Source organism: Psittacula echo (genome assembly GCF_963264785.1).
Source record: "Psittacula echo genome assembly, chromosome: 1".
NCBI lineage: Eukaryota > Metazoa > Chordata > Aves > Psittaciformes > Psittacidae > Psittacula > Psittacula echo.
Window position 1 is genome coordinate 147,299,439 of NC_137735.1, and position 24,834 is coordinate 147,324,272.

Consider the following 24,834-nt stretch of genomic DNA (forward strand, 5'->3'; position numbering starts at 1 on the left):
GAAAACATTGTCATGATGAAGCATTTAGAATGTATGTGCCTATGAAGCACCTTCTGTTTCATACTGTATTTCTTAATCTATAGAAGCAAAAATGGTCAGTTCACCACAGACAATAATAAAAAGCAAAATAAACTCCTGTAGGTATAGATATAATTTGTACTTCTTATGGAAGACTTCTACTTAGTGGCCATAGCCATGGCATTATAAGGCAAATTACAAAAAAAGGAAATTCAAAAGAAGGGAAAATTATAAGAAAATTAGGGAAAAAAGTGAAAAGAAGAATTTGGAGGCTCCCTGAGACACTGGGGGACGTGGCATACCCCCTCTTTTTTGGGGTCCTGCCAGCTGCCTCATTTGCAGGGAACTGTGACTCTCCACCTGGCACACATTGAGGCACTCTCTCAACCAGGTAAATAATCAAGGGATGTAATCACAGCCATTCTCAGGTCTTAGTTATTCCTTTGACTTTGACACAGATGTATTCTGAGGTGCTGGTTATTGTGCAGATAATATTTCTTTTTTGATACTGCTACTTCTGTAATCTTTTTAAAATATTTCTATTGAAAACAGTTGTTTATCAAAGGAGCCAGCCTCCTTTAGCATACTGATCTTATTAGTTTGTTATGTAGTCAGCGTCACCTAATAAGTAATCAGAGGAACATGGTGAAATTTCATATATTAAGCACTGAAATTATTGTCAAACTAAGCTATATTATCATTTAGCATGAAAAGCTATAAAGACTTTCTTTTCTTGAGCAATGCTCCCACTGGGTATTTCTTTGCTCATTTTGAGGTTACAGTATGTCTGAAACGTCAATGTGTTGTGAGATTTTGCTAAAGAAATTACTTGACTAATGTTCAAATAACTATCTGATACCAAGGAAGAGCTTGCATCAAAGTACTCTATTTTAAACCCATTAAAAGAAAGATCTGTTGACCAGACGTGGTAAAAATAAGACATGGAAACTTTCCTTTGTCTACCTGACTTTGATGATGTGCAATATGCCCCGTATTTTAGTTGTGGCTTTGTTCTCTGCTAACAGAAGTGCCACGCTATTTTGGGGAGAATGCTCTTTGTGGTGTGACTGAATCTGCTGCCCCAGCACTTTCCATACACACCCCACCGACAGCTCAGCCGAGGGAGTACCACCAGCAGAGATCTTACACACAGTAAAACCGTGTCCAGCCTGTCTCCCTACCTAAGACAGATTCTGGCAGGGGTAGACGAATAGCAGTGCCAATGAAAATAAATAAATTAATAAATAAACAAATTAAGTAATAAAAAAAGGAAAAAAAAAAAGGGGGGGAGGGAGAAAAAGCAGTCACAGAGCACAGCCAAGGATAAAGAAGAGATGACCTTTTCTTCTTACATGGTAACACACATCAGCTCTGTCTTACTCATCAAAAAGATGGGGGAGTTTAAGGGTTTGTTTTTGTTTTGTTTGTTTGGTTTGGTTTTGTTTTTGTGTTTGGTTTTTTTTGTTGTTGCTTGGTTGTTTTCTAAACAGAAAATATCTTTTCCGTTGGGTAACAGAGTAACTCCTGGTGTGTTGGGGAGAGTTCTATAAAATATGAACGAAATCAAGCGCGCACATGTCACACAACCCCACCGCCGCGGGGCACCAGGCTAACTTCAGGGCACATGTGGCACTCTCGGTCGCGCACTCGGGGATGCCGGCCGCAGATGCGCACACGTGGGGGGCTGTTGGAGCATCAACCTTCCGGACATCACCCAAGCACGCGCCCAGAGCTGTGGGGCGGAGCCACTCCGGTCCGCCACCGGTAGGGGGCGGGTGTGCTGCCTCCGCGCCTTCCTCTGCCTGTGAGGCGGCTCTGCTGCGCTTCCTGCTCGGTGGCCGACAGGCGGCTGGGGCAGCCTGCGCGGCGCGGGACGGCACCGCACCGCACCGCACCGTACCGCGCGGCTCGGCCATACAGCCCAGGTAAGGGCTCTCGTCCTCCGCGGGCTGTGTAGGGGGCAGGCACCCGCGCTGCCCTCCCTGGGGCAGCACCGGCCCCTCCCTCCGGGGTTCCTGCCACACGGGCGCGCGTTGCTCCCCTCCACGGGGCAGCCCTGCCAGGCTGACGCTGGTTCCCCGCTCTTGCCTCCGCTGCCGGCTCTGCAACTTCTCTGGGCAGTCTCGCTCTTTCCCCGGCCCCTCCCGCCCGGAGCTGCTGCCGTGAGGACTGAGGTGGGCCGTGGCCCCGGGCGCGGGTCTGAGCCGGGCGGCACCCCTGTCCCCCAGCACTCCTCGGGGCAGGCAGCCGGGCGGGGGTCTCCCTTCTCTTCCCCTCCTCTCCGTGCCTTTCCTCTTCTCCGTCGGCGGGCTCACAGCCAGGCGGAGGTGCGGCGCCGGCAACTGTTCGCGTTCCAGCCCCGGTGCTACCGGTGCCCTGGACGCGGCGGAGGGGGGGCATCGTGTGATGCCGGTTCGGCGGAGCTGGACACCTCGGTCCGGTTGAGTGAGTGAAGTGTTGGCAGTGTGGGGAGGCACTGAGTGCTGAGACAAAGCCTTAGCTCTGCAGAATGCATCGTGCTGCTCTTAAGTGGGTTTGATCCTTTCGCTTTCTCCGTTGGGTGCCGGCTCGTGGGTTATGAGCCTCGACTTAAAAACCGGAAATAACACCGTTACAGAGAGCGGTCGTGAACTGAGCAGGAAGGAGAAATGTCATGTGCATTCAGGTTTGCAGGGATATACTTGTCGAGGCAATCTGTGTCCCTTTAGTTTGTAGCTTCTGAGTTGCTGAAGGGGGGAAAATATAATAATTCTATATTATTTCTTTTGTAGGTAAGTGATATTGTATCTAATGTTTTTACATGAGCTGTTGAAGAGCTGTATAACTTAGCCAGTTTATTTTTCCATTTTCTCAGTTTTAAAAGAAGTTAAATGATAATGTAATAGCATAACTTCAGACTTCTGTAAAGATTTCTGCCTGTACCATATATGCTTTGTAGTATTCTCTGTGCCCAGTAATGCGCACAGGCTTAGATGCTGTGGTGATTCTTTGCTGATGAAGGCAGCTGACTGGTTCTCTTTTTTTAAAAGCACTTAGTTAATACTAACAGGAGAGTTATTTGGGGAGGGGAAGGGGGGAAAGAGAACAATAAACAAACCCAGCTTAGAAATGGCTGGCTTATGACTGTCTACAACAGTTCTGTGTTTATGTGCTCCCTTGTTTGTTTGTTGGGCTTTTTTGGGGATGGGGGTTAAGACTGAAAAGGCAATCAAGGTATGAATGTCTTCATTAGCATATATTCCCCTCCAGGGATTCTTTTAACTATGAAGAAATCTATTTGTCTATTGGTTTGCATAGCTGTCTGTGTGGCAAAACAAGTTTTGTAACTTGCTTTAAGCCTTCAGGTAGGCTCTTCACAAGCTAATAACTTGGCATTGTTCTGTAATAACATCTAATCATTTCAGGATGGAGCAAGCCATTGCTTCCATCTTTCCAGCAGTCCGGACCATTTCACCCTGTAAGAGTGTAAATAGTTACAAGTGACCTCAGGGTACCCACAAGCTGCTGGCTAGCCTCTCCAGGTGCAGCCTGAGTGCTTCAGGGCAGGTGGGCTCTGCATAAAGTCATGGAATGGTTTGGGTTGGAAGGGACCTTAATCATCATCTAATTCCAACCTGCAGGGACATCTTCCTTCCACTAGACCAGGTTGCTCCAAGCTCTGTCCAGACTAACCTTGAACACTGCCAGGGGTGGAGCAGCCAGAGCTTCTCTGGGCAATCTGTGCCAGCTCCTCACTACCCTCACAGTAAAGAATTTTTCCCTTATGTCTAATCCAAATCTACCCTTTCTCAGTTTAAAGCCATTCCAGCCTTGTCCTACATGCCCTTGTAACAAGTCCTTCAACTTTCTTGTAGGCTCCCTTTACGTACTGAGGGGCTGTTCTAAGACCTCCCCTGAGCCTTCTCCAGGCTGAACAAGTCCAACTCTCTGAGTCTGGCCAGCTCCCTGAGCACCTTTGTGGCCTCCTCTGAACTTGCTCGAGCAAGTCCACGTCCCTCTTCTGTTGGGGGTGCCAGAGCTGAATGCAGTACTGCAGGTGGGGTCTCATGAGAGCAGAGTAGAGAGAGAGAGTAACCTCCCTTGTCCTGCTGGTCACACTCTTTTTGATGCAGCCCAGCCTACATTTGTTTTCTGGGCTGCAAGCGCACACTGCTGGCTCATGTTGAGCTTCTCATCAATCAACACCCCCAAGTCCTTCTCCTCAGGGCTGCTCTCAGTCTGCCTGTATTTGTGCTTACAATTGCCCTGAACCAGGTGTGGGACTTTGCACTTGGCCTTGTTGAACTTAATGAAATTGGCATTGACCTACATCTCAGACCTAGCCAGGTCCCTCTGGATGGCATCCTTTCCCTTCAGCATGTTAACCACACAACACAGCTTGGTGTCGTAGGCAACCTTTCTGAGGGTGCACTCAATCTCACTGTCCATGTTGCTTGCAAAGATGTTAAGCAGATGTTAATATCTGCCTCTGAGGAACGCTACTCATTGCTGGTCTCTACTTGGACATTGACTTATTGACAACAATTCTTTCAGTGTGTTCATCCACATTTATTGAGAATTCTTCATTTTCTAAGAAAAAAAAGTGATAATACAGAGCTTGAAAATTTAGTGGCACTTTGGCAAGCTCACATTTAAAAATGAACTCCTGAATATTTAGTTTCCAGTTTTGTTTGGAATATTAGAACACTATGCAGGAAAGAAGGTGTTGTTTTTTGGTTGGTTTTTTTTCCCATAAGATCAGTACTATGTAAGCTACGAAAATACCAGTTTACTTACTGATTAGTTTGTAGCTTAAACATTAGATGTCTGTAAGATGAATTTGCAGCACAAAGAACTTGTTCCTTAAGATTTAAATTGTTCAGGGAGAAGTTGGTATTCAAATAGAATTTAGGTTCTGGTTTTAAAACCTGGAGTCCCAGCGAAGTCGGAGGGTTGCCATGCGAGTGTAAGGGCTGCAAGTCTTATCACTTATATAGGTGATCAGTGTCACTGTGAGCCTAATATAAGTGATATATATGTTCAGATTTGATTTTATTCACTAAAATCTGATGAGAAAGTCCAGGATTTAAGGCATAATTATTGTAAACCTGCATGTTTTCTCTGCCAGTGGCCAGCTGCACTACCCTGTGACAATCGTTTTGCTGTCAGCTGCATGGAGTTATTGTAATTGTTTCACAGTTTAGAAGGATCCCTCTGGGAAGTCTCACACTGATCTAAAACCAAGACTGTTCATAAATTCTCAGGATTGGTTTAGGAAAAATGCAATCTACAGTAGTGTAAGAAGTCTTAAGTGTCCTACAATGGGAGTGCATGACATGACTGAAAAAATCTTAACATCCTGGTGCTGCTGTGCTTGGCCTCCCAACGCTCCTAAAAGTTGTCTGCTAATCTGGCAGAAATTATATTAATTCTCTGGTACTGGGTTAACTTTCTGCGGTGAGCAAAATCATGTGGCCTGGGCTGAAGAAATGGTGAGTGGGCTGGAGCAACCTGGCACATGAGCTCACCTATCTGATAAATTTCCGTGCTTCCTAGAACTGGCCAGGCCTGAGGCCCAGTGACATGAGAACAGAGAAGAGCAGTGATGAGGAATAACTTTAAACCGGTATTGCTGCTTGAAACCTCATTTCTTAGCACCAGAATTTTCAATTCATGTGGATGTTAACACATCTGTAACCTTTGAATAGGTGCCAAGCACAGCCTCTTCATGCTTTTCTTAATGCTATATGTGTCACGAGAGGACTTCAGGATTATTTTTTTTTTCTTTTCTTAAAAGTTACTCTTTTGGAATTGTTCAATTATTTTTGCTCTCCATGTACAGTACCATATTTCTATGATACGAAAATAGTTTGTGTCTTCACTTTCAGGCAGAGCTACAACTTAGATATTTTTTCTTTTCCAGTTTTCTTTGGAGCTCAGTGCCAACAGGATATGGAACAAACTTTGTGGTTGAGGGGGAAGCTCTGGTAGACTTATAAGGACAGAGGGAGCTGATGGAGTAAGCCCTACTTTGCTGTTGAGTCAGTTTTAATGGCAGAAAGTGGTGTAATGTGTTCATATGTACAAAGGCATGGTAGTTCTCATGAGTGTCCAGTTAAAATCTTAATTAACATCAAAATGTATCACTCTTAGTCTCCCCTCTATTCACAAGACTTGCTTTCTTCTTGTGACTGATTGACTTCTCTTCTCCTACCCTCTCCAGTTTTGTTTTATCTGAGGAAAAAGTAACTGTCTCCTAGTAGCTAAGACTTACTTTCTTGATCTATTTTGGTATCACCAGTTAGTTAGTCATCATTTCACAAAAAATTAAGCTGGTATTATAAGGTAGAAAGCTGATGACTTGCTCCCAGGCACTTATTTCTGCTTTTGGGTAAGCCCGAATATTCTTGAAAGTATGTGGAGAGGTGGTTGAGGGAATTGCCATGGCTGTTTGCTTGCTGATCAGCTGGACATCAGTGACACCTCAGTGATTTTGGAACTTGAGTTGGTTCAGGCAGAAGTTTATTACTGGAATGTCTGTAATAATCAGCGGATTTCTCTTAAAACAGCATGATCCAGAGAGGCATGGTGTCAGGAGTTATGATACACAATGATTGCACATCAGTGTCTTCATGTCAGCTGTATCTCAGTAGTAAGCTCACTGTGGTAAGCACCCTTCTGTTACTGGGGGATGCTGTTCCTCAAATTAGTTTGTGTGTACTTAATGTGGCAAATTTATCCATCGGTGATGACATGCAGTAACTTGCTATCCCACGTATTTTTTCCCGCCTATGATAATTGTTGGATTTTATAATCTCAAAGGATAGCAGGGGGCTGTGTTGGACTTTAGTTAGTGGGGTGTTTACCAATTGTTAAGTAAACATTCAAATATACTAAGTATATACACACATAAAAAATACACTGCCCCATGATTTTGTTTTTCTGTGAAATTAATTTTCTCGCATATGGCTTACGTGTTTGGTACTGGCTTCTGGAAGACTGAACCCAGCCAGGAGTTGGGTTACAGATTTTTGTTCTAATCCCTTCTCGCTCAGAAGCCAGTGAAGAGATGGCAATTTTTGTTGCTGTCTCTATGTCTTCAGTAGAAAGAAGTGAATCGCTCTAGAGCTGTTAAGGATCATGTGACTGACCGACTTCCTTTCCATTTCTGAGCATCTTCCTCCTCGTTGCTTCCAAATGATGTCCTGTCCAGTGCTAATGTGGACCAGTAGCTATGACTTGGCTGTACCACAGTAGCACTGTGATTCTGAGTGCATCATGAAGCGTGGAGGTTATTAGTCATCAACAGCACTCTCATCTCTGCAACCTGATCCCACTCTGCAGTGTCCAGTAGGCGTAGTATGGCCCCTCTGTGCATTGGGCTGCTGCTACCACTTCTCCCCAGAGCTGATGCGCAATGCAGTCTGTGCTGGGTGCTCCGCTCAGCTGGTGGCGCACTCTTTCTATCTTGTAAAGGGACAAAGTTCTGACTCACAAAGGAGATGAGTGGATGAGAAGAGGCTCTGTGACGGAGCAGGAGTTTGTGTCTCCCATGGAGCAAGAGGAGGCAGAGATACCAACAGTAAGTACTCTGAGCTGTCACCACAGTACTTTCCCCAGGGGCACACTTCAGCTTCCCGTGATCAGCCGCTCCTGAGCAAAGGTTAAAACACCTCTTCAACATGCAGCCTCAGACCGTTGTGAACTTCTGTTGAAGAAGCTTAAATGCTTGGTAGTATCATAGCATTTTTTTGGCAGCAGTGTGTGATGGTGTCCCTTGCTATTATCAGTACCCTTGATCCTCTCTGCCTTGCAAAGTATACAGGAGTTCTGTGCCTCGCTGTGTCTGTGGTCTCGGTGTGCAGCTCTAATGAGGCCCATGTGGGGGTCTGTGCAGAAAATGAATCTCACTCATAAGATGATGATCTTATTTCTGACATCTTACAGCTGCTATCTATAGAGTCTGGCTGTGCTTGGAGAGAATAGTGCGGAGAAGCAGATTGGTATTTCTGCAGTAAGCTTGGACCTATAGAGGAAGTATTTGTAATGCTGCTTTCCTGTTCTGCTTACTTGGTAACATTATTTAAAATGGGCCCCAGTGTGAACTGCAGCCCTGTAACCATAGCCTCAGATAAATTTCTGTGGTGGTTATGTGTGTTTATATCAACTCGTAGCAATTACTTGTATGTTACTTGTTTTTCAGGCCCATAACCTCTTTTTATGGTAGTTCTGTTGAGAATTACTGTATGGGGCAGGATACGATCCATGGTTGTGATGCATTATTGTGATAACAAGCTTGGTATTTCTGTATTGATACAAAGATGTGAGAGCTGTTGTACACGTGCAATGTTTACTGGATTTTGGCAATATCTTGTTTCAAGTGAGACCTGGTGATCTTGCAGATAAACATATTGCAAAGCTTTATGTACTCCTCCCTGTTGTGGAAAGACTGAACAGACTTTGCTGTCCTAGGAAATCAAGGTGGTAATTTGTTTCTTAAAAAAAACCAACCAACCAAAAAAAAAAAAAAAAAAAAAAGAAACAAAAATGAAAAAGACAAAATAAATCAGCTTGAACTTTTGAACAGGTGGAAATTGCATCAGTGCTTCAATTCAATGATAGCTTGTTCATCATTTGGCAGAAGAAAATGTTAAACTTCACTGTCTTAAACCTGTTGTGAGGTTTATGTAGTTCCCTGTGATGAAGTTGTAAAAGAGGTAGGTGAATGAAGTTCAGCAGGTTGTCCTTGAGGATTTTATCAAACTGAATTTCTCTACGTGATTTTATCCAACACTATAAAATACAAGGTTAAAGATTCTCTTCAATAGGTACATCAGTACCAGTGGTACGGTTTAATTCATCGTATTGTGTGGATTGTAGGGACAGTAAAATCCTGGTTGTAAATATATGGACCAGTAAATTTTGTGTAATAATATTTGGGAAGAGTCTTCAAAGTATGGATTAGGTACTTCATTTGGTGTGGGTTTGTTTTTTTTTTTTCCTTTTTTTAATTGCAAAAGAAATGCGGATTGAGTTTCATTCTCAGTGGAAAGAATGCCTTAGTGCTTCTATTTCAGGCTTCCCAGGATTCAGAAAAATTTTTCTGTGGTTGAGGCTGACTACTTTGTGTGTTGCCTAAGGTGAAAGTACTAGATTGATGCCACCAGCAAAAGCTTGCATGGTCAGTGATTTGACAGGTGACTTGGAAAAGTTTATTGTGCACAGCAGGTATCAAAACACTTGGGCATAATGCTCCTTCTCATGTATGTTTCCTTTCATAGGATTGAAACTACATAGCAGCATTCGCAACATAGGACATGGAACGGTAGCTGAATTAACCTGGTTTTAATTTTGGTTTCATTTGCTAAATTTATGTGGATTTCCTTTGCAGTTGTTAGAAGTAGAATAATGTCTCATTTGAACAAGCAAACACTTTGAGTCTAGTTCATTGTTGTCAGAATACCGAGCCGAGTCTTGCACAGTATATGGAAGAATACAATTCAGGTGGTATCATTTTTGTAAGAAGTTAATCGTTATATTTCATGCTACTATTTGTCTCAAAGGCAGAAAAAATATACATCCGGGATTCTCAAAGGTGTTCTGTGTGGACAGACCTTTAGCTTGTGTGGACTTCTGCCATAATCACAAGGAATTCACACGAATGTAGGAGTGCCTGTATTGGGTAACAGTCTGTGTTATCAGAAGACACCAGTGGTGCATGATTATACAGTACAATTGAACTACAGTAGTTACTTTTCTGAAGATATTATTCTTTTTTATATGTGCCCTTCACCAGTTTCAAATAAAATGGGTTTTGTAAGCGTGGTGGAAAAACTGTGTAGTCTAGCAGAAGGGTAAGCAATCATCTTGGTAAAGGAAATGCATCTTGTATTTGAATAAAATGATCATATTAGAAGCCTAGATTCTTACTCAGATTTAGACTTGGAAAGATTTTTGATTGTCTCAGCCATTTGGTCTATGCCATATAATTGAGATTAGCACAACTGCTGGTTTAAAACTAGAGCTCGCATAAGAATAGCTAATGCTGTCTCTCACACATCTAATTCATTGTGTAATTTTTGAGAAGACCACCACTCCTCTGAACTGCTTGAAAACAGACTGAATTATCTATTAGCAGGTCTTTTTTAAATAGCATATTGTTTCACTGAATGTAGTGAAAAGGTGAAATGGCTTCTGTTTTTCTTTCCAGGAAAAAGCATCTGCTAATCATTGAGAAAGGCAGTTTGTGCTGCAAAAAATGAACACTGTCCTAATCTACTCATGACTCGGAAATAAAAATAAAAGCTCAAGCCCTTTTTTTTTTTTCTGCTTTGGTACTAAGTAATTTTGAATGCTTATCTGATTCTAGTACAGTGTACTTTGTATGCTATTCATATTAATCATACGTATAGATTAAACCAGGTATAACATTATTTGACCATTTTTGAAAGTATACAAACTTTTAAATCCTGTTTTGGGGGAAGAATTTCCCTCTGAGCTTAATTCACAGCATCTCAGGCTGATACAGATGTAGTGTGACAAATCTAGGTGCAGATGTGCATATAATAGTGTAGAAATATGGGGTTAATACTGAAGGTGACATGCTTATCTTGTAGACTACCTAGGTTAAGAAAACCCGTTTCTTGTATTTTTCGTGACTTTTATGGTGATTTACAGCCACCTTTGGCGTTCCTTGTTTGTCTTTGTAGCTGGAAAATCGTTCTTTAACATTATAGCTACAAGTAGATAAGCAACAACCAGTGGATATTGAGAGTAGTCTATCTAAGCATAAAAATATGTTTAAGTTACACCTTGGAGGTAAGAGGCAAAGGTGTCCATTCCTTACTCCTCTTTTTGCTTTTGCAGTTCTTTGCAAAGCAAACCAAATTATTTTAGCCCTTAGTTGTTTTATTTAGGTCATGTAATTGTTATCTAGGTTCTTCCATTTGGGGATTATGCTCTTAAGATAGATTTAGAAAACACTACATATGGGTCTCTGTCAAAAGTCTAGATAGCATGTAGAGTATTTTTTGTTTGTTTAGGCAGAGCAGAATAATTGCTTTTTGTTTCACACACTGCAGTCCTGTTGGTACAGTTCACAGTGAGCAGTTACACTTTTGCAGCAGCACCTCACTGTTGACCCCAATATTAGAGAGTTGCTATAATCTCTTGGATCCTTTTTTTTTCATTACTGCTGCCTGTTTTGCTGCACTTGATGTCCATTCTGAAGTGTATTACTTTCTGATTTATTAAACATTGTTGATTTTGAGACCTTTTTCTAATCAACTAAGGTCAGAATTCAAAAATATCTCAACTTTCTAAATTGTTGCCTCTCATCTTTGCTTGTTTTTGTGTGCCCATTTCATAAATACAGCCTACACGTTATCAAATTGCTAATGGAAACACCATTGTCCTGGGAATTAAGTAAACTGATCTGCATGTTTCATTATTATCATCCATAAAAACATTTATTACATTCATATTTGAAAAAGCCTTACAAACAAATAGATTTCAAGTGGCCAAAGCTTTCATGCTCAGTAAGTAGGGCTGCCCAAAATCATGAAATCTGGACTTCATTCAGGGCTGTCAGTATGGCAGCACTAATAAGAACTGTTTGTATGTATTTTGTTGATTACTTTACTCACTTCAATACAATTTCCTCTTGCATCTTGATTATGGGAGAACTTGCTTGATGACCATCACATCTTATGCACATACTTGGAAAGAACTCAATCTTGGTGTGTTGGAAACATTATATCATCTAATAAAACATGATGATGATTTGCTTGGCAGAATTATAGGCTCGTATTTTTTCTAAATGAAAGTTATAAGGTCCCTGTGTGAAGTACCTGACAGGGGTCTCTTGAGAGACAGGTCACTTTTAAAAGCAAATATCTGCTGCTTTACTAATTAAAGCTAGTTTTACTATGTATCAAAATGTGAAGTAGCTGTGTGGACTTGTATGCTAAATTCCTCAGATTTGTGTTGTGTTTGTTATCCCCACACAAGTTAGTAAGTTGAGCAGAGATGGGGGGAAGCCTTTTACTCTCTTCCCTTTTTTTTTTCCTGTTTTAAGCTGCTGTTTTCTGTTTTTCTTCTACTTTTATGTTGCCCTGTGTATAGCATTTTGGGCTCTCATGAGGGTTGCTTGGAATGGCTTTGGCTCTGGAAATTTGCAACAACTGGAAATTGCCCTGGCCTTGGGACAAAGTACAGTGCACAAGGATGGGTGGAGCAGAACAAAAACAGCCAGTAACCACAGCTCCCAACTGTCTTTCCATATATCCCCTCCTTAGTTGTTTGCATCCAGAATAAATAATACTTTTTTCTGCACGGATAGATGTGCAACTCTATGCAGGGAACTGGACAGTGACATGCCAGCATTCAGAAATTATTTATAACCTGTAACGTCTTCTCTGGTTCAGAGAGCTGTCTGCCTTTTCCCTCCTACTCTTGAGGGATTGAGCAACCCATGTGCTGGGCTGAGAAAGAACTTGCCAGTATGGCAGCACAGGCTCGTTTTCTTTTGCTTCTGTCATTCAGTCCATCATGTCGATGGACATGGTTGATGAGAAAATGAACATGAGCCGGCAGTGTGCGCTCGCAGCCCAGAAAGCCAACCATATCCTGGGCTGCATCAAGAGGAGCGTGACCAGCAGGTCAAAGGAGGTGGTCCTGCCCCTCTACTCTGCTCTCGTGAGACTTCACTTGAAGTATTGTGTGCAGTTCTGGTGTCCTCATCATAAAAAGGACATGGAACTGTTGGAACAAGTCCAGAGGAGGGCCACGAGGATGATCAGGGGACTGGAGCACCTCCCATATGGAGACAGGCTGAGAAAGTTGGGGCTGTTGAGCCTGGAGAAGAAAAGGCTGTGTGGAGACCTCATAACAGTCTTCCAGTATCTGAAGGGGGCCTACAAGGATGCTGGGGATGGACTGTTCATCAGGGCCTGTAGCGACAGGTCAAGGGGTAACGGGTTCAAACTTAAACAGGGGAAGTTTAGATTGGATCTAAGGAAGAAATTCTTTACCGAGAGGGTGGTGAGGCACTGGAATGGGTTGCCCAGGGAGGTTGTGAATGCTCCATCCTTGGTGGTGTTCAAGGCCAGGTTGGATGAGGCCTTGGGTGGCATGGTTTAGTGTGGGGTGTCCCTGCCCATGGCAGGGGGGTTGGAACTAGATGATCTTAAGGTCCTTTCCAACCCTAACTATTCTATGATTCTATGTTCTGCTGACTTAGAGAAAACTTTCTACATCCGTTTCCCTTCTTCCTTATGAAGACAGGCTGTGAGAGCTGGGGTTGTTCAGCCTGGAGAAGGCTCCAGGGAGACCTTTGAGCAGCCTTCCATACCTAAACATGGTGTACAAGAAATGTGGAGAGGGGCATTTTACAAGGACATCATGTAGGCATAAGATGAGGGGGAATGGCTTTAAACTGAAAGAGGGTAGATTTAGATTTGATATTAGGAAGTTCTTCCCTGTGAGGGTGATGAGGCACTGGCACAGGTTGCCCAAAGAAGCTATGGCTGCCCCATCCCTGGCAGTGTTCAAGGCCAGGTTAGACAAGGCTTTCAGCATCCTGGTCTAGTGGAAGGGGTCCCTGCCTGTGGTAGGGGGGATTGGAACTGGATGATCTTAAGGTCCCTTCCAACCTAGACTATTCTAGTATTCTTTGTTTTCTACTATTTGGTATTTCACAGCAATCAAAGGAATGTTGTTGCTACTAGTTTTGTGCATCTAAGTAAGCTCAGTTGGGGGTTATTGTGTACTTTGTTTTTAAATGATCCTAAAATACACACTATTAGAAATTCTAAATGCATTTTTATATCACTTCTGTAGTTCCAGTTATGAGGTTTAATACTAAAGACATGGAGTAATGGTCTATAAGAAGTAAGGGTTCATGGACTGTCCTTTTTTGTTCCTGTTATGTCTTGAATAAAAAAAAAATCCACCCCCCAAAAAAACCCATTATAAGATAATGCAGTATAGAAGAAGGACTTGCTGCTCATAAATTATTCTCTTGCAGTTAGATAATACTGTGCAAAGTTTCTGTACTGTAGGATTCCTATTTATATTCTCTGGATCAAAACGCACAATTTCTTGGTATGCTGTAATTTAGGAAAAGAATCTCTAAATCACTTTTAAAATTCCTTCAAGTTGAGGCATAACATACTCATTTTTACTTTTTCTAAATCAAAAATATTTAACACTTAAAATTGCATCTTGTGTATTTGTTAACTGCAGCAAATAATCACTGAGCCATTGGTTGGAGGGTGTTGGGATAAAAGCATTCTTGCAGTCAAGGCTGGATCGTGTGATAGTTTCACTTTCTGCTTTTTGGTATCCTTCGTTTGATGCTTTGAAATATGTGGTTTTGTTTATAGTAAAACAAAAAGGAAACCCTTTTTAGTGCTGCTTTAAAATAAGCTCATGGTTGTTCAGACTAAGACAGTGTTTATTTTAATGTTGATGTATTTCTGGGGGTGAGGAGAGGAGAGAAAGGAGCTTAGAATAACTCTGTTCACAGACTTTGAAATAAAATGACTTTATCTGCCCTGACAGAATCTTTCTGCCTTTTTACAAGACAGAAAAAATACTAGTTGCTCACTGAAAGAAGGTATTATGTATGGATATAATATATGTGGCTATAAATATAATGGATATATTATTTCCATACTATGCTATGAGATTTCCCTTGTAGTACAGTCTTGGCATTCAAAAACACAGGTTTGCTTTTCAAACTTTGATACTTATTTTCAAATTATTAGGGAGTAGAAGTAAGTATTTCTATACTTGTATTTGTTTTTTCCTGTTTATTTCTCTACTAACCATTTTCCTGGAAGCTGTAAGCAGCAGAGCACAGCGACTGTGTATTGGCAAAAAGGATCTGGATGTAAATCACCGAACTTGAAAATACTGAGTTAAGTGAGGGCAAAAGGTTGTGTAGTACCAATTTTTCCTCCCTAGAATAGGCTATGAGAAACCTGTGGGGTGTTCAGTGATCTTTAAATGATTTGCGTTTCTAGTCTTGTGGTAAGAGTAGTCTTTAAAATAATTTCTCAAGGTAATGTTTTAGATGGTTTTTGAAACCATGGCATAGGACTGCAGTGTGTTAGGGATGCTGTACCTTTTATGGTGAGGGTGTGGGGTGGCTACTTGAATTAGGATGGTAGTTTATTACATGTTTTCAAATTTGGCCTTCATATAGATAATCCAACAAGATCCCTGAATGCCAGTATTTTTTTTCTTTTGCCATATTAGATGTAAGTAGTTATGCAGCAAAATGCTAATTCAGAATTCCGTTTTATTTTTTTTTTTTTTTTTAATCCAGAAGGAAGGCCCTGATTTGCATAGATACCATGTCAGTTCTGGGAGTTCTAAGGTGCTTTACATGGCTGTCTGCTCTGTGCTTCTTGAATCGGGAGTGGGGGGAAGCTTTAGCCTGAATGTGTCCAGGCTCACTGCAGCATCGGTCCACTGTGACTGAGTATGACCAGGGTTCAGACCCAGCATCTGCTGTGGCCCTGAAGGCAGAGATCAAGGGATTTGGTGCAGGCCAGGGACAAGGGGAGGCTTGATGGGAAGGTGGCTGCCTTTGGGCAGAGCCTGTGTAGGTTGTGGCCCCTTCTGACTTCACGTGGTGGTAAACTTCTCAAGAAGAAACTTTTGGATGTTATGTGTATTTGCTCATAGGCAGTGATTTTCAGTTTATTCTGCAATAGCTCTAGAGTTGCTGCCTCTGTCACTACTGACCATCACATAAATCTTCTGAATGCTGCTATGAGTAACAAGTGTGTTACTACGTTTCTGTAGTGCATAGATGGAAGTATTAGTATAACCTTTTTTTAATTCCACTAAATGCAATTTATACAGTATCCTAAAGGCTAAAATGCTTAAATCTTTGCTCTACAAAGCATAGTTTGCTTTGTTATGTTGCCAAATAACAACTTGTGTCTGAAAGTTGCTAGGACTTTTAAGCAATGCAGATAGAGTTGTTGACTTTTACCACATAGCTTTAGGAAATCAAAGACTGCTTAGATACAGCACTGATAAACACTTGTTTCACAGATTGAAGGGTTGAAAGCTCAACCGAATTTGTAGTAGATTTGATGAAATGAAATTAATGGTTTTTCAGGACGTATGTTTTGTGAAATAACACTTGAAAGTAATACATCAGAAATCTATCTTAAATCTTCTTCCCTTTACTATGAGCATTAAGAATTAGGTATTCGGGACAATCAGTGTTATTGGCTAGGAAATCTGTAGAGTTTTTTTTACTGGTAACTCCTCATGAAGGTACTCATTTAGCTGTCATTACAGTGATGTGCTTTTCTTTTCCCCTTAGGTGGCTGTTTTTAATGCAGTAGTGTCATTAGCTGGCTGAAGACTAAACATGAGAATAGCAGGTAAGCACACTTGGTAAAAGCAGGCTTCTGTCATTTGTGAAATAAGTCTCTATGCACAGCATTAACAAGTAGTAACAATAAGGTTTTAAATAAATTTAACTGGCATACAGGCATTGCTGTTCCATTTACCTGATGTTTATTGAAGCTCATTGTGGCATTTGGGATGGTCTAAACAGAAGCATATGGTTAAAATACTTCAGCTGGTCTGGAGGGACTGTTTAAGGTGCCATAACTTGATATGCTTGGCTGCTAATGCTGTAAGGTGTTAAAAGAATAAGGAAATGGCCAGTTGATGTCTTGGGCAATTTCTTAACTGCCTCACACCCCAACCAAAAATGCTATGCACTGTTATAGTGTCTGAAACTTCCTAAATGGTTACTGGGAGATTGAAGGCTGTAAAAGCCTTTTCATAGCGGTAGTTTACTGTAGTACAGAGTTGCAAAACAGATTGAACTTGACAGAAGGTGTAGTGGTTGTAAAAATAAGATCTTTTCCGATATAACACTACAAGAAAGTATTATTTTAGACGTTTCCTTGCAGTAGAATAGCTTGTGTGGCAATTGAACAGTTTCAAGTTTCTGATGCATTGCACTTTTACGAGGAATTGTAGTGTTATGTTGCAGAAGAAGCAACTGTTGGCGCTTCTAGGAAAGAATGATATGTTCTTTTCCAAGAGAGCTGCACATTAACCTTCTTAATGCATGAAATTAGTCCTGATTTTTGACACTACAGTATATATAACTGGGAGCAACCTGCTAAAGTAGATCTGATAAAGAACTGGAAAATGCATTGATTTTTAGAAGATAGCTAAATCACCTGGAAAATTACTTTTCCAAGCCTCCTTTTTTCTTCTCTCTAAGTTTTTTGCTAAAACCCACAGACAATAAAGATAACAGCAGATTCTAGAGAATGTTTAACCTCTGGCAGGCAGGCCGGGTTTGGTTCAAGTGCTAAAAGAATTTTCTGGGAGATTTCTTACCTCTCTCTTAGAGGAAGGGCTTGCAGTTCAGTTGAAAGGCTCAGGTTATAGAGGGGAGGGGATGGTTAGTGCTCAGATTGAGTTCTTGTTCATCTTGCCTACTGTCTACTGAAATACCATGCTTTCCAAGTGCCACTTGCTATGTGACACATTCCAAAGTCTGGTACCATCTTTTTAAGCAGTGTTGCTTTGAAAACCTTTTCCTCACTTAACGTATGTTCAGATCACACGTTTTCTCTAGTGCTTACATGTGGCTCACTTCCCTTCAATTGCAATAATCTCTGAAGTTCCAGCTTGATATTTTTCAGTTAAGTTTGCGTCTGTGCTTTCTTAGTATGTATGTGCTTGCACACATAAAAAGGGAAAGTGGGATAGGAAGGTCGAACTACAAACAAAGAAAAAAAGATTCGTATCTCTTCATGTTGCTTTTCTTTTTCATCCCCATATCTTTATTTAGGCTTTTAGAAGGATTAACTTCTCTTATCCTTCTGAAGGCTGAGTAATTGGTCTATTTTAAGGTTTTCTGAGCAGCTCATCACATCAGCCATCTGAGATCTGCTGGAGTTCAGAAGTTTGGGGTTTTTTTTCTGAAGGATTTATTTAGCTGGCAATCTCAGAAACAGAAGCATGCTTTAGGGTTGCTTCTTCTAAAGCAGTTGAACATACTGGGGTGAGGCAGGAAGGCAAGATGTTGATCAGATGCCTCCTCATCTAATTTGTACTCTCAGTCAGTATTTTACAATAAACTGAGAGTAGATTCTGAAAAAATCTATTAAATTATGCTAAAAAATGGTGGTGCTCATGGCAGTACCACATAGACCCAAGTTTCACATATAAATTACTGTGGTTGTGTGGTTCCAGCTGTTCTCCCAGGAGGTAGTTTGACCACTCAGCACTGGCGAAAATTAGGCATGTAAAACTTCAAGCTACCTGAAGCTTCAGCATATTAAAGAGGGAAGGGGAGGGCTTTTTATTACTTTTGAAATTACTTCTTTTGAGTCTTCAAGCTGTTTTTTTGGAGGTCAGTAATTTTAATTTCATAGAATCATAGAATAGTTAGGGTTGGAAAGGACCTTAAGATCATTTAGTTCCAACCCCCCTGCCATGGGCAGGGAGGCTTTTTTGGTGTGGGTTTGATTGTTGGGGGGGGGGTGGTGGATTGGTTTCGTTTTGTTAATGTAATGCTTAGACCTGACTGACCAAAGCAGCCAAGCTGCAGTATATGAAGAGATCCCTAATCGCTCAATCTTGCCCATGCTTTAAAGTAGAGGAAACTTGGTTTGAGGGGAGGAGGGAAAAAGAGGAGTAGTTGTAAACAGTGAGGAAGCAGGTACACATAGTTAAGAACAGAGCAGTGGAACAGGAGGGGGATGGAAATTTCCCCTTTGAACAGCAGACAGTTAAATTGGCTTAGTTCATCCTTTCAAGCTGGATATCCACAGAAAGATCTGTGGTTTCTCCTGGCTGCTGGGCTGAGGTGGCATACTGTGGTGTCAAACAAGCATGAAGCTGGAGGAAGCTGAGGGAAGGGTGTATATATTTGGTATAGTAACCTGATGGACTGGTTCAGTTGCTTCCTATGTTACAGTGTCCATTCTCTTACAGATAACTTCTGTTTAATGAGTCCACAAATGGTCATCCTGTTCCTGAGTTCCCCTATGTGTAATCTCATACACATATCTCATGTCATTAATTTTGGTAGACTTAATGTTACCATTTGCAGATAATGTTCTGAAACTTTCTCTGCTTCTGAATAGGTGCTGCAAAGTTGGTAGTAGTCGTAGCAATATTTTTACTGACGTTTTATGTCATATCTCAAGTGTTTGAAATAAAAATGGATGCAAACTTGGGACACATATTTGGTAAGTAAAGTGATGGCTTTGTTTTCTCTGAACATCCATAAATATTCAGTTGAGCCATAATCAAGAATATCATATTCAGATTGCTTTAAGCTTGATTTAAGCTCTTCCAGTTAAAAGTTATGTGTTCTTATTGTGTGTACTTGTTTTTTATATCTGTATTATACATATAGAATGTGTGTATTGTTTCTTTCTGTATGAAATATTTAACCGACTCTTAATCAGTTTGATTCTTTTGCCTGCCAAATATGCATAATTTTGTCTGCTTTTTCTGTTTGCCACTACTTACAGTCTTAATCTGGAGTTGTAAACTAGGCAACTTGAGTGATGCTTCCAGAGGTTTCCACTCTGCCTTTCTGCTGCTCAATTCACAATTTGTTTTGCATGGGCATTCTTGCTTGCCATGTGCAGTAATCAAAACATTTCAGATGTGCCCAGGTCCTACACAGAAAAAGATTAGCTGCTGAAGTGACTTAAAATTCAGAGTCTTTTCTGAACCAACTTTAAGGGTTTTTTCATTAGAAAACACTAAAGTCAGGTACATGATGTAGGGGTTTGTTATCTAATCCCAGTGTGAGCTGACATCTGAACCAGTCCCCAAGAAGCATCTTGAATAATTGTTGAAAAGACACAGGTGTCATTAAGTATGACAGATGTATTGTACGTAAGTCCATGATGAGGTTGCTTGTGTCCCTTTCTATCCCAAAAACGGGAGTCATGAATGGTTGGTTTCAGATGGACCTGAACTGCAGGCTTCTAGTGTCAGGTGAGAGGAACCCTATCCTGGTGAAGCTGTAAGAAGGGAATTCATTTCACTTTAGTACCCACACATCCACAAATCCCTGCTGGCTTTGCATCTTCATGGATCTTGGTGTTAATTGGAGAGCCATAAATTAAGGCAGTGCTTCTAAATGTGTTTCCTGATCACTTTTGTGTTTCTGCGATGTAAAGCTTAATGTTTTATATTGGAACATAATGTTCAGATATATTTCATACTTCATGTCATCCAACCTATTTTTATAGGGCTACAGAAAGGTTTTAATTTATAGGATATTTTATGGCAAATGACATTTTAGTAATAACATCTTGTAAAATTTTCTTTTTTGCATTTTAGCTAGATCAGCATTGGATGCAGCTGTGCGTTGTGAGTATTCATATGCATGTGTTACTGCTGTGACTTGCTTTTGCTAATAACAGAAAGACTGTTGAATTTTCATAGTTAAGAAAGTCTTAATTATACTTTAAATGCAATCAGAAACTAATTTTCCTCTTTCCCTGATTTTCCTATATTTCTGGTGAAGTCTGGGGTTTTTTTGCTAGCATTTCACTTGTAGTTTTGTCTCATGGCTTTTAATTATGTGCCAAAGCAAGCAGCACTATGAGAACAAGAAGCAGAGTAAGGATGTGTACTGCAGGAGCCTAGATTATTTTAAGCTTCTGTGAAACTGCAGATGAGATATAGTTTCTTTGCTCTTTTCACTGAATTTCTTCAGAACACTGATATTTTTCTATTAGCCTACCTGTGATGTTGTCTCTAAACCTCTGTTTTATTTCATTTTCAAAGCTACAAAACCTCCAAGATACAAATGTGGGATCTCTAAAGCTTGTCCTGAAAAACATTTTGCATTCAAAATGGCAAGTGGAGCAGCAAATGTAGTTGGACCTAAAATTTGTGTAGAAGATAATGTGTAAGTATTTTTTTTACCTATTGTCTTGTAGGTATCTCAAGTACTGTCTTGGATCACTTTGCCCACAAAATCAGTAATTTAAACTATTCTTTGTAGTTTTTGTTTTGCCAACCATTTGACCACATGAAAAAATTATATTGTGTTATAAATTAATTTCTGAAGCATGCTTAATGCTGTGCACTAAATGCAGAGATGTAAGCTACTTTAATACATGCAAGGTAGCTTACACTATTTCAGGTTTACAGACTTAAGGATTAGTTAGACTTTGAGTCAGATGCAAACTTGCCTCCAAGTAACTGGCTCTTGTGCCTCTAATAATTCAGCGAGTGATTATATTTTTATTGGGTTACTCTTGATACTTCTAACTGTTGTCAAGTAAAACTGTGCTATGGCATTGTCTTTTGCAAGTCATCTTTTAAACAGCCTATCGTTTCATAGTATCATAGTGTCAATATCAGAACATATTTTCCACCTTGTTTTAAAGAATGATTTCAAAAGGGAAAAATAATTTTTTAATGATTAGTAGTTACTTAGTTGTGCTGACGGTGACAAAATTTAATAATCTTACAATAATTGTGAAATGAGGAAAGAAACTGCTTGAAACACAGTTTGATTTTGAGTTTAAATCCTGTATTTCTAATAACTGTCTTGTTAACACAGTATTATGAATAATACTGTGCCTAGAGAATTTAACTGAATACTTTTCAGTAATCCCCAAAATAGGAATATTAATATTTATTTTTAGATGCTTTGTTTCTTTGCACTTAGGTTGTTCCTGCTCATTGTCACTCAGACTGTGTAGCTTTGTGTAACATAACCTATCCTCTCAATTTTGCATGTCACATGTCAGAAAAGACAGGATGTTAGCATTGTCAGAAGATTTTTGTTTTACCATCAGTCACAGTTAGGAGCCTTTGCCTTGCATTTGCATTTAAACTACTCCAGTTCATCCGTTTCTGGGCCTTTGCTATGTTGGTACAGAGTGGTTCAGATAGCACATACTGCAGTTGGTGCTAATGAATTCTAGAGTAAATGACAACTTCACTGTGAATATAACCCCATGTAATAGAGTAAATAGCATAATTAATCTATAAGATAATATAAAGTATTGGTTCAGATTTTCTGTCACTTTACTCTGTACAATAATTCTGCAAGATTAGTCTTATATGATCTTAGGGAAGATTATTTTTATCACTAACTCTGGCAATTAAGATGTACTGAGGTTGAAATAGCTTCTTTCCCTGCAACTACACAGGTGCAGCTGTTTCACTTTGCTTTGTTACTGGTAGAAACATGAGCACCATTCAGATTTCAGGCTATTCTCTGTAAAACTGATATAGCTCAAGCTTGCTTATTTGTGTAGAAGTATGTTTGCAGCGGAGCATCACAGTGTAGTTGGGGAGCACACGTAAGGTGAGCATGAGCTCACTTTTTGCACATACTAACTAAAAGCTGCTAGGTTCTGCTTTCCATTCTTATCATTGATTTTTTCATAGCATGGACAGCCTTATTCAGTCTCGCTGCATGGTATTCTTGTTGGTATTATAAAACTTGCTATCTTCTCATTCTGGTTCCTAGGAGGCTTAATATCTGTGCAGATGGAAGTTGTTTGGTGGTTTTGTTTTTTAAATGTCTCACTGGTTAACTGAGAAGAGATTTGTTCCTGTAAAAAAAAAATCAACAAAATCCTCTACTGGATGTTCCACTGAAGAAAGTGATGAAAAGAAAGTCCTTGCTGGCAAGAAATCCATTCTTTTAATACTAGTGTGCACCTTAGTGCACAGTTATGGGAGTCTTAAATCCAGTAACCCGTGACAAAAATCTTTGTGAATTCCTTCAAAGAACTTGTCTATTTAAATGTCCACCAGAAAATTTGATTAATTTTAATTTCATTACTGTGCTTGCAAGGCATTTAATTTCTCTTTCAAAACCTGCCATAATTTGATTGTAAATTGTTGGAGGAATTCTAGAACTGATGAACTGCTGCCCTCCTGTGAGAAAACTCTCACATTACAGCCTGAAGTGTTTGACTTGATGCAAAAGCTATCTCGTGTATAAGGTAGCATCTCAGAGCTCTGAAAGAACTTACTTCCTCTTCAGTAGCCCTTTTTTGGGTGATATTTTGTGAACTCACTCCTGCAAAATGCCTTTTTTTTTTTTTTTTTTCCTGATTACTTTGTATTCTTTTTCATGATTCCATGTCAAGGAAGCAGGGACAATTTTGCGCTACGTTCCTTTAATAACTAGTAATACTTGTATTCATATTTGCAGGATTTTTTTTGTTGTCTGAAATCCATTACAACTTCTGTTATATATGTGTAAATTTTCAGTATTTAGCCCAGTACTAGATATTTTTTGACTCCTATTTACTTCCAGAGAATTTTGTAGTTAAAAGGAAGTTCTTAATTCTTTTTGGTAAATTAAACGTCCACTAAATTTTACATGAGCTAAGGAATACGTTCAGGACTTCACTGCCTTTTTTCATTTATATTTTCGTTCTTTATTTGCCTTATGTCTTTATTGTTCAGAATGGATACTGAGATGTGATGTGAAAATCATGTGATCAGAGAAGAAATGATGCTCCAGTGGCTAAAGTACTTCTGGAATTCCCTACTAACTAGAACTGAATTCTGCATTTCAGCAGAAAATTAAGTCTTTTGTTTCAGAAGTTACTAAATTAGAGTTTTAATTTTAATCAGAATTTTTGGCAGATGGTATAACCTTGAGGACTAACAGGAGAATTGTGGACTCTTTCATCTCTGATTGCTAGTTCTTTAAAAACCTAAGTCACTGTGCCAGGAGTTACCATTAACCTGTAGTCTTTCATGCCTTCTCTGAACTAGCTAATACTGACTCTGTTCCTGATAGTTGTCTATTAAATTTAACATTCCTCTACATTTTTGGCTTCTGTCTTCATCGTGGGTGCAAAAGATAGTCTCAGAGAGGAAGATTTTTGTCATATTTCTGTGATAGACCATTTCTTGTTTCTAGCCTATCACTAATAAGCGAGCATGAAGAAGGCTGATGTTGCAGTTGTGTGTGTAAGGATGTGGTCCTTCCAAAATGTTGCTTAGAATGGATGTTCATACATCACCTGAAAATCGTATGGTTGCAGAACAACTGTGAAAAAAGTTCTGGACATAACAAGGTTGCACACATCTGCAGCCCCTTCTGAGAGCAAGAGAGGGAGGTTTAAAGAAATCCTTATAAGGATGGAGTTCAAGTGTGTGCTTGTCACTAATTAGGTGTGCACCTGTGTGCTTGCACTGAGGTGCTTTCTTGAATCTTGGCTGAGGACTGAAGTTTATGTAATTGCTTCAACTCTCCTATATTTACTCTTACTCCTAGTTTCAAAATATTAATTCTAACCTGGAGGCAGAATGGAGATCTCTGCACAGTACCAGTGAAGGGGATGAGGGGGCCTAGAATCTTCCTTTCACTGGAGTGGTATACCCACCATGGCCTAAGGCAGTACAGCATCCTAGCTAACAGTCTTGATGTTCCCATTAGCCCTTCTTTGCAGCTCTGAAGGGCTTGTCTTTCACAGTGCATCTCTTCTTTCCAGCTCCTTTGCCACTATGAGTTTGGCCAAGTAATAACTGTTGTAGACTGTGACAGATTTTTTGGGATGTGTGACTGTACTCCAAGATGATATTCAACTTTAGCTTGAAGTCCCATCGGTGTATTAAATATTTTTCTTGTATTTAGGTTTCCTATTACAGGTATAAGTAGCTAACTCCTTTGACTTTAGTGTTTCTTATTGTAATGCTGCAGTATTGATTCTAAATGCCTCTGTTCAGTTAGCTTTGAAACTTAATTAACACATTCTTGTTCATCATGTGTTTACAGAAAAGCTTAAACTGTTGGTTATGTGTCTGTGCTAAGCTCAAATTATTATTTGTTTC

At 40.2% G+C, this 24,834-nt stretch overlaps 1 protein-coding gene across 1 annotated transcript in view; it reads left to right on the top strand.

Annotated features, from left to right (window-relative positions):
- Positions 1 to 951: 951 nt before the first annotated feature.
- Positions 952 to 24,834, top strand: part of FAM3C (FAM3 metabolism regulating signaling molecule C) — a gene marked incomplete at its 3' end in the record, with an annotated part of 30,007 nt that continues 6,124 nt past the window's right edge. The window contains exons 1-5 of the mRNA XM_080632530.1: positions 952 to 1,943; positions 16,343 to 16,403; positions 19,140 to 19,244; positions 20,356 to 20,385; positions 20,806 to 20,929. Of these exons, the coding sequence (XP_080488656.1) occupies positions 16,391 to 16,403; positions 19,140 to 19,244; positions 20,356 to 20,385; positions 20,806 to 20,929 (272 nt within the window). The 5' untranslated portion in view covers positions 952 to 1,943; positions 16,343 to 16,390. The remainder of the gene's footprint in view (positions 1,944 to 16,342; positions 16,404 to 19,139; positions 19,245 to 20,355; positions 20,386 to 20,805; positions 20,930 to 24,834) is intronic.